Source organism: Dreissena polymorpha, chromosome 2 (genome assembly GCF_020536995.1).
Source record: "Dreissena polymorpha isolate Duluth1 chromosome 2, UMN_Dpol_1.0, whole genome shotgun sequence".
Taxonomy (NCBI): Eukaryota; Metazoa; Mollusca; class Bivalvia; order Myida; family Dreissenidae; genus Dreissena; species Dreissena polymorpha.
Window position 1 is genome coordinate 124580620 of NC_068356.1, and position 17419 is coordinate 124598038.

The 17419-nt window shown below is 37.0% G+C and overlaps 1 protein-coding gene across 3 annotated transcripts in view; it reads left to right on the forward strand.

Moving 5' to 3' along the window:
* LOC127868873 (protein grainyhead-like) overlaps positions 1-17419 on the forward strand; it is a 47614-nt gene that overhangs the window by 18899 nt on the left and 11296 nt on the right. For all 3 annotated transcript variants that reach the window (XM_052411012.1, XM_052411010.1, XM_052411011.1), the window contains exons 3-7: positions 257-485; positions 9781-10890; positions 13185-13321; positions 14276-14370; positions 16328-16392. In XM_052411012.1, the coding sequence (XP_052266972.1) occupies positions 257-485; positions 9781-10890; positions 13185-13321; positions 14276-14370; positions 16328-16392 (1636 nt within the window). The remainder of the gene's footprint in view (positions 1-256; positions 486-9780; positions 10891-13184; positions 13322-14275; positions 14371-16327; positions 16393-17419) is intronic.

Sequence of the window (17419 nt, forward strand, 5' to 3'; positions counted from 1 at the left end):
TTCCCATATACTGGTCCGTATAATTTTGTTCGTCAATAAACTTTTTATCCAAACGCCAACAGTGACATACATGTTTTCGTTTCTCAATTGCACATTTATTAATAGAGAATCGCGAAGAAATCACTTGCAAATAAAAGAGGTGAAAACTTGTTGAATTGACTCGTTGTCATTAGAGAAAAAAAAACAACAAGAACCACAAGTATCGTATATTCCTTAAAGATTGTGATTTATTTTAAAATGCGTGTTCTCCGCTTAGGGATGATGTCGGTGTATCCAGGGGAGAGCGCTCCCCGGATGTGGACGGCGAGTACATCCACCTGCTGCAGTGCACGCTCTCCGAGGTGGACAAGTTCTTCAACAGAGAGGCCGGAAATGGCGACTACCCCACCACTAGTTCCGCGGTGCTGGACGCCGTCACTTCCTGTCTTTCGATCAGCAGAGCCGGCGGGTTTGCTGAGGACGTCACGGAAGACGTAGTCCATGAGGTAAAGTAATTTGCGTTTTGTCGACGAGGTCTGGTTATTTCTTTCTGTCTACGAAGAAGCGTACTTTGCTTTTTGTCCACGGAGTAGCGTAATAAGCTTGTTGTCCACAAAGTAGTTGCTTTTTGTTCAAGAGGTAGCGTTATTTGCTTTTTGTCCATGAGGTAGCGTTATTTTACTTTTGTCCAAGAGGTAGCGCAATTTGCTGTTTCATAAGGAAGTGTAATTTGCTTTAAGTTAATGAAGTAGCTTAATTTGCTTTTTGTTCACAAGGTATCGTAATTTGATGTTAATTCACGAGATTTTTGCGTTATTTTCTTTTTGTCCAAGAGGTAGCGAAATTTTTGCTTTTTCCATAGAGTTTTTTTGGCTTTGTCCATGCGACATATCTTATTTCCGGTGGGTTTGATTATGAACACTTTTGGACTCAAGATACTTTACAAACAATGCGCTTTTATTTAACATCCCTCGTTCATAGTCATATGTTAGTCCAATTAAATTGATTTCAATGTAAACAATTTCTTCTTGCAATATTGAACCAGTGTAAGGACGAGAAATATTAACAAAAATATGTAATTACAAATCTTTACATCGTAAAACACGCTCAGGTTATGGCAAGCATTTGACATCTGCATGTCTCTGTTACCATAGCGTTTAAACACTGGACTCGTAAAACATGTTTTATTGTCATTTTTTAAGGTCATGGTCAATAAATCTGATCTGAATTTTAAAGAATTGCAGTTCTCACAGGCTTATCTTGGACGACACTTTCCCCTTACTGTATTTTTGCTAACAAGAGACTTCTTGTTATCAAATAATAAAAAAGGGGAAAGTGTCGTCCCTGGTTAGCCTGTGTGAACAGCATAAGCTGAAATACAGGACGAGACTATACATTAAGCCCAGTTTATAAATAACGGGAATCAATATATCAAACGTATGAACCTCTAAGTATTTAAACAACCACTTTTAGGGTTTCATTTAAGTTGAATAGCTGATAAGTTGCCGATTAAGATTGCTTTAACAAAATACGGAATACCGTAAGTGCCATCGTGGTAACACATTAAAATTCAGAGGGCGACAATGCGATAGTACGATGGCGACAATGCGAATGTACGATGACGACAATGCGGCAACGCGATAGTACGATGGCGACAATGCGACAACGCGATAGCACGATGGCGACAATGCGATAGTCATATCGTACTGTCGCCATCGCGCTATCGCATGGTCACCATCGCACTATTGCACTGTCGTCATCGTATTATCGCATTGTCGCCATCGTATTGTCCCACTGTCGTCATTGTATTATCACACTATCGAATTGTCGCAAAATGAGCGCTAAATGAACTGGAAACAATACTTAAGTGCCTTTTGCAAGGAAAATAAAGTGGTACGGACTTTTATTTAAGGAATTAGAGAAGTTAGTGAAGATCCTATTACAGTATTGTTCAACTGACTTTACACGCTCCACGATTTTCCACGATTTTCCACGATTTTCACAATTCTCAGGCTGATCACGAGAAATTGACTGTTCTTCCTCGGATTTTGTTTATATTTTGACAATCACATATCCTTATATGGCTTGTGTTAGTATTGACAGAGTACACTACTCATAAAACTAGCGTGTGTCTGATACCAATACAACAACCCCTTCGACACCAACTGTCAACAACACTAAAAAGAGGTTTCTGTCATCACCACAAGATATAGCTGATTTAAAAAAGGGTCGATTCTTGGACAGTATCATGGAAACTGCTGGCAACACTAGTGCTGTTAATAGCCTAGCACTTTCAGACACTGACTTAGAGAAAATCGCACTAGTACTAGTCAGCTTTCCAGGATGATATTCTAAGCCTTATTAAACCGGTCGTTGATGGCGTGGTTCAGGGTCTACAATCTAGACTAGATCTTTTGAGCCATGAAAATGCAACTCTTAAACAGGAAAACGAAGATCTCCGATTACGCGTCAACTCGTTGGAGAACATGATAGATGACGCGGAACAGTACAACTGCAGGAATTGCTTACGACTTACTGGTATAGCCGAGACAGAGGGCGAGAGTACAGATGACATCATTATCAAACTGTGTAAGCAGGTCGATGCTGACATAAAATTGTCAGATTTTGACAGAAGTCATCGTGTTGGTAAACCCGGCCCTTCCAAAAGCAGACCTATCATAGTCAAATTTGCAACTTATCGGTCACGTCAAACCCTTTACAAAACTCGTGCGGCGCTAAAATCGACGGGCTTCTCCGGTGCCTATCTAAACGAGGACTTAACCCGTAAAAGAAGCCAGATCATGTACACCGCCAGACAACTTGTAAAATACAAAAAGCTGGAGGGCTGCTGGACTGCAGACGGGGTCATTATGGTCAAGGACCTCAATCACCGTGCCCACAGCGTTGTTCGACATGATGAACTCAAAGTGTTCGAATAAGTCCCCTTTTCTGCCCTGAACAGTATATTTGCCGTCATTACGTGTTTATCCAAGCATCACACTATCAGATAGACTTCATTAATTGTTATACAAGTATTCATACGGAACAGTTAGCAGTTGTTAACACCTAGCAAAAAGTTGATATCCAAATAGTTTTATTCGCGCATGACTGAATGTGATTATATGTGCGCAGCGGCGTGTAACTCTTGCTTTCCATTTCTTTGCATACGTGCTGAACTTACACAGTGACATAACACATGTACATGTACCTATTGTAGTTATCCCTGCTTACTTTTTTTCACTGTATGGTGCGTGTTTGTGACAATATTATGATATTTATAATATAATGATATGTATAATATGTACAATGAATGAGTGTGTGTGTGTGTGTGCGCGTGCGTGCGTGCGTGCGTGCGGGCGTGCGTGCGTGCGTGCGTGCGGGCGTGCGTGCGTGCGTGCGTGTGTGTGTGTGTGCGGCGTGCTTGCATTCGTGTGTGCGTGTGTATTGTGCTTGCGTACGTGTATATACGTAAAGATCGCTCGTTAGCGATACATGCGTCATCCGTATTGCATAAGATACCCTGTTTACATTCACACTCTATGCCCTGCGTTTAAGTGATAATTAGTTACCACGATGGGTCTTCCTATGAACACATTTTATTTCAAAAGTGTGTGGCATTTACATTTTTGTTTCCGATTAACTGTGCGATTGTGTGTTGTGCCTGCGTGCCCACTTATGCGTAGCCATCGTTAGTATGCGATAAATATGTTGCATAAGCTAACCTTCTTGTACTTATACTTTGTGTCCCTCTCACTGAATAAGTATTGTATAAGCTAACCTTTGTACTTATACTCTGTGCGTGCCCACTTATGCGTAGACATCGTTAGTATGCGATAAATATGTTACCCGTATTGCATAAGCTAACCTTTTTTACTTATACTTTGTGTCCCTCTCACTGAACGAGTATTGTATAAGCTTACCTTTTTGTCCTTATACTTTGTGCGTGCCCACTTATGCGTATATATCGTTAGTATGCGATAAATATATTACCCGTATTGCATAAGCTAGTTTTTTTGAACTAATACTTTGTGTCCTTCTCACTAAACACGTATTATATCAGCAATCATTTGTGTACTAATACTTTGTGTCCTTCCTGTTGAACAAGTATTGTATAAGCCATAAGCTAGCATTTATGTACTTATACTGTGTGTCTTTCTCACTGAACAAGTATTGTATAAGCAACCCTCTTTGTACTAATACTTTGTGTCCTTCCTGTTTAAGTATTGCACATGCCAACATTTTTATATTTAATATACTTTGTGTCCTAGTTATTGAACAAGTATTAATTGGCTCTCTTACAACGAAATTAACAGCCGTGTCCAAATTTTTTACCATATCTTCTTAAATTAAAAACATTAATTTCTTACTAAACATGTATTATATCTTCAATCCTTTTTGTACTTATACTTTGTGTCCTTCCAATTGAACAAGTATTGTATAAGCCATAAGCTAGCATTTTTGTACTTATACTCTGTGCCTGTCTCACTGAACAAGTATTGTATAAGCAACCCTCTTTGTACTAATACTTTGTATTCTTCCTATTGAACAAGTATTGTATAAGCCATAAGCTAGCATTATTGTACTTGTACTCTGTGCCTGTCTCACTGAACAAGTATTGTATAAGCAACCCTCTTTGTACTAATACTTTGTATTCTTCCTATTGAACAAGTATTGTATAAGCCATAAGCTAGCATTTTTGTACTTATACTTTGTGTCTTTCTCACTGAACAAGTATTGCATAAGCAACCCTCTTTGTACTAATACTTGGTGTCCTTTTTGATACTACGTAACAGTTGTCCGCTTATGAAATACACATTCCGTTATCTTGAAATAACGCGTCCTAAAATCTTAATAAATTGTTCAGAGCCTACTTCCCAAGCTGGATATCCTTTATACTGAATTGAACGATTTCGACATTCTTGCCTTCACCGAAACGTGGATTAATGGTGATATTCCGAGTACAGAACTTCTGATGAACTCTTTCAAAGTTCCCGAACGCAAAGATCGTCAGGATAGACATGGGGGTGTAGCGGTTTATTTTAAAGAAAACCTTTTTCATACGCGGCGAGATGACTTAGAAATAATTGGTGTTGAATGTATTTGGATTGAAATTACTATCTCGAACCGGCCTCTGCTGTTTGGAGCCTTTTACAGACCCCCAAATACCACACCCCAACAACATTCCGCTCTCACAGACTCAATACATCTAGCTTTCGATACTGGTATCCAAGACATTATTATAACTGGCGATTTTAACCTGAACGCCAATGTCACATCAGCATCTAAGCTTAAGTCCATATGTGATCAGTTCTCACTTACACAAGTAATTTCTGAAAACACGCACTTTACAGAATCTTCGGCAAGCTTAATTGATCTAATATTAACATCAAACCCAAACATCATTCTTTCTAGTGGTGTTGCTGACCCATTTCTAAGTCAAACAACAAGATATCATTGTCCTATTTATGCTCTATTAAAACTTCATAAAAATCGACAACATACTTACTCAAGACACGTCTGGCTCTTTGACAAGGGCGATTTTTCTAAACTGCGTCATGATATTTCCAATTTTGATTGGGACTCATTACAAAACGAAAATATTGACATCTATGCAAAAAACATAAGTGACAACATAATTAAATTATCCAGACAATGTATACCTAACAGAGATGTCCTCATTCGTAATAATGACCCACCCTGGCTAGACAATAATATACGGCGTTATATTCGGAAAAGAAAACGCGCTTATCGTAAAGCAACAAATATTAATACACCATTTGTGTGGCAAACATTTAGAACAATTAGAAACAAAACGACAGAATTTATAAAATGCTCGAAAGGAAATTATTTTAACAAACTTACCGAAACATTAAAATCAAGCAGCAAAAGTTCCAAAAATTGGTGGGCCACATTGAATTTTTTTATTAAATCCTCGGGAAACTCCGAAATACCACCAATCCAATATGGCAACAAAATAATTGATGATGCATTCGACAAAGCAAATATTTTAAACAATTTTTTTACATCCCAGTCAAATATTGACCACTGCCAAATACCAACATTACCGACAGTCACAAATAGAACCAATTCAAGCCTCAGTCAACTTGTTCTTGAACCATATGAAGTAGAACTAGTTCTTAAGGGATTGCCTCTAGGAAAAGCTTCTGGTCCTGATAGACTAAATAACCGAATGCTCCTTGAATTGTCCTTAGAATTGTCTGGTCCTTTGTGTACGCTCTTCAACTATTCCCTTCGCACGGGATCCTTTCCGTCAATTTGGAAAGACGCAAATGTTTGCCCAATTTTTAAATCCGGCGACCCGAGTCTTGTAAATAACTACCGTCCAATATCATTACTAAATACAATTGGAAAAGCCTTCGAAAAAATAGTTTTCGAGCATACGTTCAATTACTTGCATGACTACAATATCCTAACGCCGTACCAATCGGGGTTTTTACCTTGCGATTCCACAACAAACCAATTAACGTATCTTTATAATATGTTTGCCAAAGCTGTTGATTCGGGGAAGGAGGTCAGAGTAGTCTTTTGCGACATATCACAAGCTTTTGATAGAGTGTGGCATGACGGCCTATTTTTTAAATTAAACGAAATTGGAATATCTAACATTATGATTACTTGGTTTAAATCGTATCTTTCCAACCGTAGACAACGAGTTGTCCTACCAGGTTCCTGTTCTCAGTGGAATGTCGTACCTGCCGGTGTCCCCCAGGGCTCTATACTAGGTCCCTTGTTATTCCTTATCTACATCAATGACATTGTTAATGACATTTGTGCAAACATTAGATTATTTGCTGATGATACCTAACTCTCAATCATTGTTGAAAATCCAACTCTTGCCGCAAACACTATGAACGATGATCTACAAAAAATATCCGTCTGGGCGTCTAAATGGCTTGTAAATTTCAATCCGAACAAAACAGAATCTTTGCTTATATCTAGAAGCACACATGACCATGCTCACCCTACACGCATTATGAATAACACTCCAATTAAAGAAGTTTCTTCTCACAAACACTTAGGTGTAATTCTGGCAGAAAATTTAAATTGGTCAACCCATATAAATTATATAAAAGAAAAGTGTTGGAAACGAATTAACGTAATGAGAAAACTTAAATTCAAACTTGATAGACAATCCCTGGAAACTATATACATCTCGTTTATTCGTCCAATTCTCGAATACGGTGACATCCTATTCGACAATTGCACAAAGGACGAAAAATATGAGCTCAATGAAATTCAACACGAAGCAGCACGAATTGCTACTGGCACAAAAAAACTAGTATCTATTGAAATACTTCAATCAGAAATCGGTTGGGAATCTTTAGAATCTAGGCCAAATAAACACAAACTCATTATGTTTTACAAAATGAAAAATTCGCATGTTCCTGATTACCTTGCTAACCTTGTCCCGCTTACAGTAGGTCAGTCTGTCCCGTACTCTTTAAGAAATAGAAGTGACATTCAAAACGTCAACTTCCGAACATCATTCTATAAGAACACATTTCTACCCTCAACCATCGCCAGTTTCAATTCCTTGCCAAGTCATATTCAAAATGCACCATCTTTTGCCGCATTAAAAAATATGTTGAATACTAACACTGAACCTTCCAGTAGTGCAAAACATTTTTACCATGGGCCGCGAAATCTTCAAATTTTACATACACGTCTTCGCACCAATTGTAGTTCTCTTGCTGCCCATCTTTTTAGAAAAAACATTAATGACTCGCCTAACTGCAATTCTTGTGACAAAATTGAAGACTGCAATGCAACCACTTTTTCTTTCATTGTGCTACGTTCAGTGTAGAACGAGCTCAGCTTATAAATAGTGTATCGCAGATATGTTCTCTATCACTATATGTTTTTCTATTTGGTGATCCTTCGCTTTCTGCCGATGAAAATTGTATCATATTTGACCATGTTCAGCGCTTCATACAATCGACCAAGAGATTCTAGCCGCCATCCATTTTTCATTTTCTTCTCTCTGCCACCCTTCTTCTCCACAAATTTCTACATGACCGTTTACAACCTCGAAATCAATACTTTTTTTTCTGTTTATGTTTCCTTCCCCCTCCCCGTCAATTTCTATTTCTTTTCCCCTGTAAAATTGCTTGTGTTTCTTTCCATCAATGTTAGTTGACTTGTATATACGTTGCTTTCTGTATTATGTTTTTTGGACTTTTAAGTTGCATTTTGCATCTTGTATTGTCAATTTACTACGACGTCATGACATAATGTCATGCGTAAATATATTATTTATCGGGAGAGGGCTCCAATAAGGTTCGCCTTTCAGCCCAATCCTATGTCAATGTCATGTAACTTGTGAATATGATACTATGTCGTTATAAATAAGTTTAAACCAATGGGGTGCAAAATATATCACGGATATTCATGGAATATCCGTGAGATATTATATCACGGTTATTCGTATTTGTTTTCAAACCAGGCGTAACAGTGTGCATTATGATAATTTTATTTGCCTCTAGGAATCTGGCGATGAGATGTTACATACTTCTACTCATTGTAAAAGCTTGAGAGTAGACAGGGAGGAAAAAACATTTAACAGTTAACAATTTGCTTCTTTGCCTTAATATGTCACTGTGAATTGCTCACTAAAGTTATTTGGCAGCCTCAACACGCTAGTCGATGTAAGTAACTCGTTTCTCAAGTTACTATAATCACACGTGTGGCATTTTTATATTAAGTGCCCAAATCAACTTAAACGGGTTTTATTAAGCGATTTATGTTGTAGCAGCGATGTTTTTAAATTCGGATGTGTAGGTAGCGAGGTATGGACAATTCGTGGTAGAATTCAATTTTAAAATAGCGAAAATTTTCGTTTAAAAAATAAATAAATAATATATTTGAGCTCTTAAACGTATGTGTGCTTTATGTTGTAGCATTGATGTTTTTAAATTCGGATGTAAGTAGCAAGGTATCGACAATTCGTGGTAGAATTCAATTTTAAAATAGCGAAAATGTTTTAACACATTTTCGTTTAAAAAATAAATAAATAATATATTTGAGCTCTTAAACGTATGCGTGCTTGTAAAAAATATGCATACAATTTGAAGTTGAAATACTAATTTTTAACTTGCGTTTATTTATTTGCGCATATATAAAAAGCAAGTTTGAGTATCGGACAATTAAAAATCGAATACTTTTATGAAATCTTTTTGTCTTTATGTGTCTATACGCAAGTCAACCGTATAAGCACAGTGTCGATTGATTTCTTCTAAAAGCTAAACTGATTGATTTGTAATTAAGAAATAGCAGGTATACTGTTCATGTGTATGTATATTTAATATCCGATGATTACTTAAATGGACTATAATTGTCTGTTAAAACAATAAACCTATCGCCAATATTCGATATTGTGTTACGAGCTTTATACTACAATTCCATTACATTTAAGAGATCTACATGATATAGTTTACGGATTGATTTAAATGAGACGTTTCGTGTGTAGTTTTAAACTTAATTTTCCTTCTCTAAACTGCTGTGTGTCAGCACCGTGTAGTGAATGTTGAACTTGCAAGTACATTTAAGTACGGCTGTAGTATTTTCGTGGAGAGCATTAAATAAGACATTCGTCCTAATTAAGGCAGATCTATTTCATTTAAATGCTTTAATAAAATGTGTCTTCCAGTTTGGTCACTGGTAGGACAATTTATTAAAAGGACGTGTTGTGCACAGTGCTAAAATGGTATTTACAAGAGGTTCGGGATTTGTTCATCTATATGTAAGCAAATGTGACAAACAGGCTATTTTTCTCTTACACAGGTTTGTGTGGAAACGTCATACATATCACCTGACGTCGGGGAGAACGTGATTTATAACGTCGATGACGATGCGTCGATTCAAGATCTTATGACGTCATCACCAAATGATATCATGACGTCAGAGACAATATCGATGATAGAAATAAGAAGTGATGTGCACAGTGAAACTTTGGGACAAAAATTCGTGTCTGGTTCTTCAATGACGGCTTCTCCTTTGCCAATATCTGGTTCTGACGTTAAACCGTCCGGAGGCGTTCGCCGTCACCGTGAAAATAAAGTTCACCACTGTGAAAAGTCTCAGGAAATCTCGAAGAGTTTGGTTAAGAAACTGAATGAGAAACTGAAGAAAAGAATGACCGAGCGAGCGGAGAACTTTGAGGCAAAGAGCGAGCTGGAAACAGCAGTGTCTAATCTAACGTCGAGCAGATTTGAAATAACGGAAAGTGACTTGCCTCTTAGTAATAGCAGTGTTAGGGAAATGTCAAGCACTTCTGCCAACAACTATGAAATTAACTCGTACAAGGATAATAAAACAGAACGGCTCCAAGTGTCAAATTCAGATGTATACGAACATATGGCTGTAAACATGACGTCATATTCGAATTCCAATTATACTAACCCCATATTGCAAAGTGCATCGACTTCAAGTGCTCAAATAAATGTAAGATCACAAACAGCCCTAAAGGTACAATCCGACAGAAGTGCTAATCTTTTAAAACATTCCGCGCTTACAAGGGCTCATTCTCTGCCAAACGGATTTACTAATAACCCTTACCTTACGCCGGTTGTTACGGATGGAAACACGCCTGTGGGAATTCCGCCTCCTTTGTATTATTACCCCTCAACAACTAGTGTTCAAACTGTTGCATCCGGTAACGTACCCATCCCTGCGCCTGCGCAATACGCGTATCCGCCATTGTGTACTCAAAGCGAGATCAGCCAACAGAATGCGTATTCAAATTCTATGATCGAGAAGTACATTCAGTTGATGCGTCAACAGAGTGCGTATGCGCCATACACGGGGCCACAAGCGGATACATTCCATCAAAAGTCACCAGACAGCGGGTACGGTGACCAGTGCACATCTCCTAAGCAGCTCAAAGAAGTTGTGGTATGTATAGCGTTACATGATAATTGAAGTACTAGCATTAGCAAAATGTAAATATACATTTCATTATAATAACAATATTTATGTACTATCATAACAACGTGTCATTTAAATGTGGATGCCCTTGCTTACCGGGTCGAAAGTAAGCCTAGTTAAAACATCACATTTTCAATGCAAGGTTATGATTGTCAATACCATATCTATTAATTTTTAGTATAATTGTGAAAAAATATGAATAATTGCCCTATTTATGGTTATTAAATGAGTCGCGTTCTGACAAAACTGGGACTACTGCATGTGTGTAGTTTCGTCCCAGATTAGCCTTTGCAGTCCGCACAGTCTAATCAGGGACGACACTTACCGCCCAAATTGGATTTTAGCTAAGAAGAGACTTTATTTAAACGAAAAATTTCATAACAGCGGAAAGTGTCGTCCCAGATTAGACTGTGCGGACAGCACAGGCTAATCTGGGACGACACTTTACGCACATGCATTATGCCCAGTTTTCTCAGAACAAGGCTCGAATGTAATACACTGCCTTTTTCATTTGATTTTTTTGTTATTTGAATGTAAAGGTTCTCATAGTTAACATATAAAAAGCAATTGTGTTGTCTACTTTAGAATGTAGCTTATGTCCAGGGCATTTTCTCATCATTTCTGGAACATTACTTTTTCCGATGAAATCATGAACTTTATCATTTATCCATTAAAATTGGGAAACACATTAATTGTTTGATATTAACATTGTAACTTGGAAATGAAAATTTACATAATATTGAAAATTCCAGACACAAACAGATCAGTAAATAAATATTTCAGCTTGAAAACTCTTTATTTGCAGGCTAAACATGTATATTTCTTAACATTAAAGTTGCGATAAAAGTTGGAGATTTTGAAGACGGATGTTGTACAACAATTATTTTTGCAATTGTGTATATTACCCTATGAAGGCTGTATAGTCAGCTAAAGAAGTAATAATGTGTGTTAAAATGCTTTTAGTATGACAACCAAACCGTGAAGCTGAAGCGTACTTTATTACTCGTCGTGTTGCATTGTGTATCTTTATGCATAGATTGACGAACTGATACAAGTAACAAAATGTATGAAACACGAAACTCCACTTACCGATCTTGATCCGGTGCATGCGCTTCAATGTGAACCATTATTGCCGTTTAAAGGGACCGATTCACAAATTTTGGCATGCATTGACGTTTGTAATTAAATGCTTTGTATTGATAAATATAAACATTGGATCTAAAATGATCCAGTAAAAAAAAATAAAGAAAGAAAAAGTAACCATCATCTGGGCTCGAACCACTGACCCCCTATAGTAAAAGACTAGCGCTTAGACCACTCGGCCTTCCGTGCTCATACCACTTACCACGAGTGATGTATTTTACATTTTATAAAGGCAATCCTCGTAGTGTCCCAAAATGTATCGACAACAACAGAACTCTCCAAATTATTCAATCGTTTCGCGTTGAAACGCTTTTTGATTTTCAGGTTTTTAAATCGTAATAACATGCATATTATGGATATTTTAAAGCATGATAAATGTTCAGTATAACTGTTTCCTCACACAAATTAAAACTACAACGAAAATTTGCGAATATGATTTTTTTTAATGTTGTCAATTTACCAAAACTTGAAAAGGTCCCTTTAGAGTGTTGTTTTGTTGATTAGTTGGATGGGGGTTGGGGTCATTGCGATTAGACTGATTAATAAATGAGAAGCAATTACTAATTTAAAGATACTGTAGTGCTGCGTCTATTTGTTAAAATTGTTTAGGTATCTCTTGTTAAAAGTAATTTTGTGACTGTTTTTCATTCCAAACAGTATTGATAAGATTATAAAAGGACAAAAATATACTTTGCTGAACAACAAACTGCCAGCCTTCAAGAGCTTCAAAATATATATATTGAAATCACTGAAATTTATATGGACCGTGCTCTATGAAAATGGGATTTAATGCATTTGCATCCGCACAGGCTAATCAGGGACGACGCATTCCGCTTTTATGGTATTTTTTATTAAAAATAGTCTCTTCTTAGCAAAAATCCAGTTTAGGCGAAAAGTATCGTCCATAAATAGCCTGTGCAGTCCATAAATAGCCTGTGCGGACTGCACAGGCTTATGTTGGACGACACTTTAGGCACATGCATTAAACCCCATTTGTACAGAGCACGGTCCTTTTTTTCGCTATAGTAAACATATCTTATTTATAAACATACTTGTATCGTTTGCGGGCAATTTCGAAATATACATGTGAGTGTACAAGTGTTGTTCCTTTACATCAGAATCCAGAAAGCGAAAGTGAAACGGAAACACGTGGCAAAGTCGACAAAAGACGGAAGTCCGCTCCACCAATGTACGTGAAGCAGGTGTGGCAAACACTTCCGGTGGACCGCTATTCAAAGGGCAACGTCAACAAAATGTACGTGTACACATGCGCACGACGTGGCTTAATTGTATGACGGGCTCATTTCAGACATTCGCAGACAGGCGACTTCGGCATGTAATCAACGGAATGAGGAAAACATATTTATATAATATAATACGTAAATATGAGTGAGGTTTACTCTATAAAGTCAATTGTTTAGGCGATGAACGCTTATAGTACACCATATTGTACATACTTGTTGTAATCATATACATATGAATGGGAAAACAAGCGAAAGGCGTAAATGTAAATGACTTTGCATAGGTTAAATTTGACGTTTGAAAAATATATGTTTATTATCAGAATGCCCAAGTCAAGTGAACTATACTATGCACAATTATTTAAGATGTTGAGAAGCTTATGTTGTTTTCGATTATTGGTGGGTAATGAATGGCCCACGATGTCTAACACGATGATGTATATGAGCTGCGCTCTGTGAAAAGGAGGTTTAACGCATGTGCGTAAAGTATCGTCCCAGATTAGACTGTGAAGTCCGCATAGGTAAATCAGGGGCGACACTTTCCGCCTAAACTGGATTTTTGATAAGAAAAAATCATGAAAGCGCAAAGTGTCGTCCCTGATAAGCCTATGCAGACTGCACATGCATTACATCCCTTTTTCTCAGAGCACGACCTATATGTATCATTCATATGTCCTTAGCAGTGCATTAGCCTCCTTCTGATACAAACCTGGCTTAATTCATGTGCTTTAAGTGTTGTCACACATAAGCCTACATGTATGCAGTCCACACAGATTTATATGGGACAACATTTTCGCCTAACCAGGAGAAGTTACTCCCTTTCAACGAAACATTCCATTAAAGCGGAAAACGGGGTCCCTGATAAGCATGTGCGGATTGCACAGGCTAATTGGTGATGATGCTTTGTGCACATACATTAAACCTAGTTTTTTCTGTACGAGGCTTATATTTTTACTTTTTTTCACCAGAGACAAGGACCCTGTAGGATACAAGTACTTTCTTGAGTGCCCAATCTCCGCAACTCAGAAAATCGAACATGACCGCATCACTTATGTCAACAAAGGTAACTTAGTGTAAATAAATTTATATAGTTCATGGTCGATTTCAAAGCACATATTCCGGTAATAGTTTGTACAATACACAATAATAATACTGACGATTGGTAGTATTGATTCGGCATTTGTTCTACATTAATTTCCTTTTTTTGTCTATACGACCACTTAATTGTCTATATAAGGTAAGGCGATTATCTGTGTATCATTCTGCGCATGCGCAATCTTGAGACCATCATTATGGACAGATTTAATAATATTTAACTACATTGCAACATCGCATTAATGACATGAAATAACTGCTGGTCATTCAAATTTTAAATAAAAAACATTCAGCAGAATACACATATCTGTATCGAAACACAATACAGTACGATCTTATAAACATGTCTCGCGTATAAAAATGACTGCTGTTTACTAAATATAAGTTCATTGTGGTAACAAATAGCACTTTTTCAAATGAGTTTGAATTATTAAAGAGAAAGTGACGGATTAAGACGCTATCAAAGCCAGTTTTTTTTACACACATTGATCTTTTATATCTCCAATATAATGTTTCTCAATGTCAAGTAGTCAACATTTCACCATAAAAATGTCAGCAATTGCACATTGAACTTGGCATGACTTTTATAAATTTTAATATTGGATCGGTCAACTACTTTAAAACATATCATTAAAACACCGAACTTTTTCAGGATATAAGAACAAAAAAGAACACAACATACAGTTTATTAAGACTTATACATACGTATATCGTCTTTAATGCATTTAATTATAAATAAAGTAATGTCACGTGTCAGTATACTAAAGTAGTTAACCCAATCAATATTACTATGTATATATGTTAGTAGGTTAAAAGGAATTTCAGAACTTAAAGGGGCCTTTTCACAGATTTTGGCATGTTTTGAAGTTTGTCATAAAATGCTTTATATTGATAACGGCCATCCTTCCGAATACAACGCAGGATGTATTTTATACTTTATATAAGCAATCCTTGTAGTTTCACAAAATATAACGACAACAACAGAACTCTCCGAATTATTAATTCGTTTCGCGTTGCAACGCTTTTTAACTTTCGGGTTTTTAACCAGGTTTTCCGAAGGAAAAAACTGGTTATTAGATTGGCGAATGCGGGCGGGCTGGCTGGCTGGCTGGCGGGCTGGCGGGCTGGCGGGCTGGCTGGCGGGCTGGCGGGCTGGCGGGCGGGCGGAACAAGCTTGTCCGGGCCATAACTATGTCGTTCATTGTCAGATTTTAAAATCATTTGGCACATTTGTTCACCATCATTGGACAGTGTGTCGCGCGAAATAATTACGTCGATATCTCCAAGGTCAAGGTCACACTTTGAGTTCAAAGGTCAAAAATGGCCATAAATGAGCTTGTCTGGGCCATAACTATGTCATTTATTGTGAGATTTTAAAATCATTTGGCACATTTGTTCACCATCATGGGACGGTGCGTCGCATGAAAGAATCACGTCAATATCTCCAATGTCAAGGTTGCCACGACTAAAAATAGATTAATTTTCAAACAAACTTACAAAGGGGGTTAATTTTGTTTGTTCATTTCAAAAGTTCAGTTTGAGTTGTCTCCCTTTATCAGATTTTTTTTCACAATGAAAACCTGGTTTTGTGACAATTTTGTCCCTTGTTTAATAGTCAAAGGATGCATATAATGACTATCTTAGAGCATGGTAAATGTTCAGTATTACTGTTTTCTCACAAATATCGTAACTAAAGCAAAAAATTGCGAATCTGAAACAATATTTTTCAATTTTGCCAATTTACCCAAACGTGAAAAGGCCCCTTTAATTCAATGAAATTTCTAAACATAGTAAGAACAGAGAACAATGACGATTTGGAACAGGAGAAACATAATAATGTTAAAAGCAGTGAGGACATAAGCCATGTAACAGTACACTTCATAGCTGCAAAACTTATTGATAAAAAATTCCATGGCTTCTTTCAGGCCAGTACTATGGACTCACGTTGGAGTATAATGGTGACCGGCCGCTTAAGAATTCATCAGTTAAGGTAATTTGTCAAATTCATCGTTTGTTTTCACTTGATATGTTTTGTTTCAAATATTACGACATGTTCACATATACAAAAGTCTACATTTATGTTTTTAATAACAACTCGAAGTTTCTCACAAAATCAACTTTATTAAGAAGGTCAAAATAACATTGATTGGGAAGGACATATACTTACGTTATTAAGTTTTTCTTGTCAATTTTGAATACGTTTAAACACTACAGCGATTTGTGTAAAAACTGTGTCGCCGGCCATTGTGTCATTCTTCGTATCGTCCTGTTGACACACTATTACATCAACGCTTAGACAATCACACTCTCGACAGTTTGACCATCTACAATGTCACATTCTATACTTATTTATTGCGCTCACCCTATGCAATACTTCATAGACTTAAACAGAAAGCAATCGACCAAATATCTCGTATCGCCCTGTTTTCAAGATCAAAACCACAGTGCCTCGTAGCGTCTTAGAAGAGTACATGATATAGTTTATATTCTTCCGCTTTAGTTTGTAAAAAGAGCTACATCCCCTTAATACCATTCTCGTGTATATTAAATGTTTTAAACCATAAATTCTTTGCCATGACAGTTCCAATAGTGATTAAAGCTTAGTAATTGTATGATGTGTTGTATCTGGGTTTCAGTGCAAATGTCACTCTTCAGTCCCAAACAGATATACTTTCTATCTGTATCATTATATAACGTCAATATCCATTCAAAACAGCTCATCTACAGAATGACTAGTTCAACTTTAAAAGCCTATAAACACTCAACATCAACGAATATTTTGCACAATATGTCGAAAAAAAAGTTAAAGTATAAAAAAATTGTTTGTATCCAGCATTTCCTTATAGCAATAGCCAACTATTCAATGCCTTATGTGGTCTTGTAACATAGATTTAACGAGGTACAAAATGCACGTTTTTATTTTTGTGTGCGACAATATATTCCATGTGAATTTTCCCGCGACGACATCCAAACATTTACGAGCGAACGCAAGATTGGCATTGGGCAGAGTCGGAAGG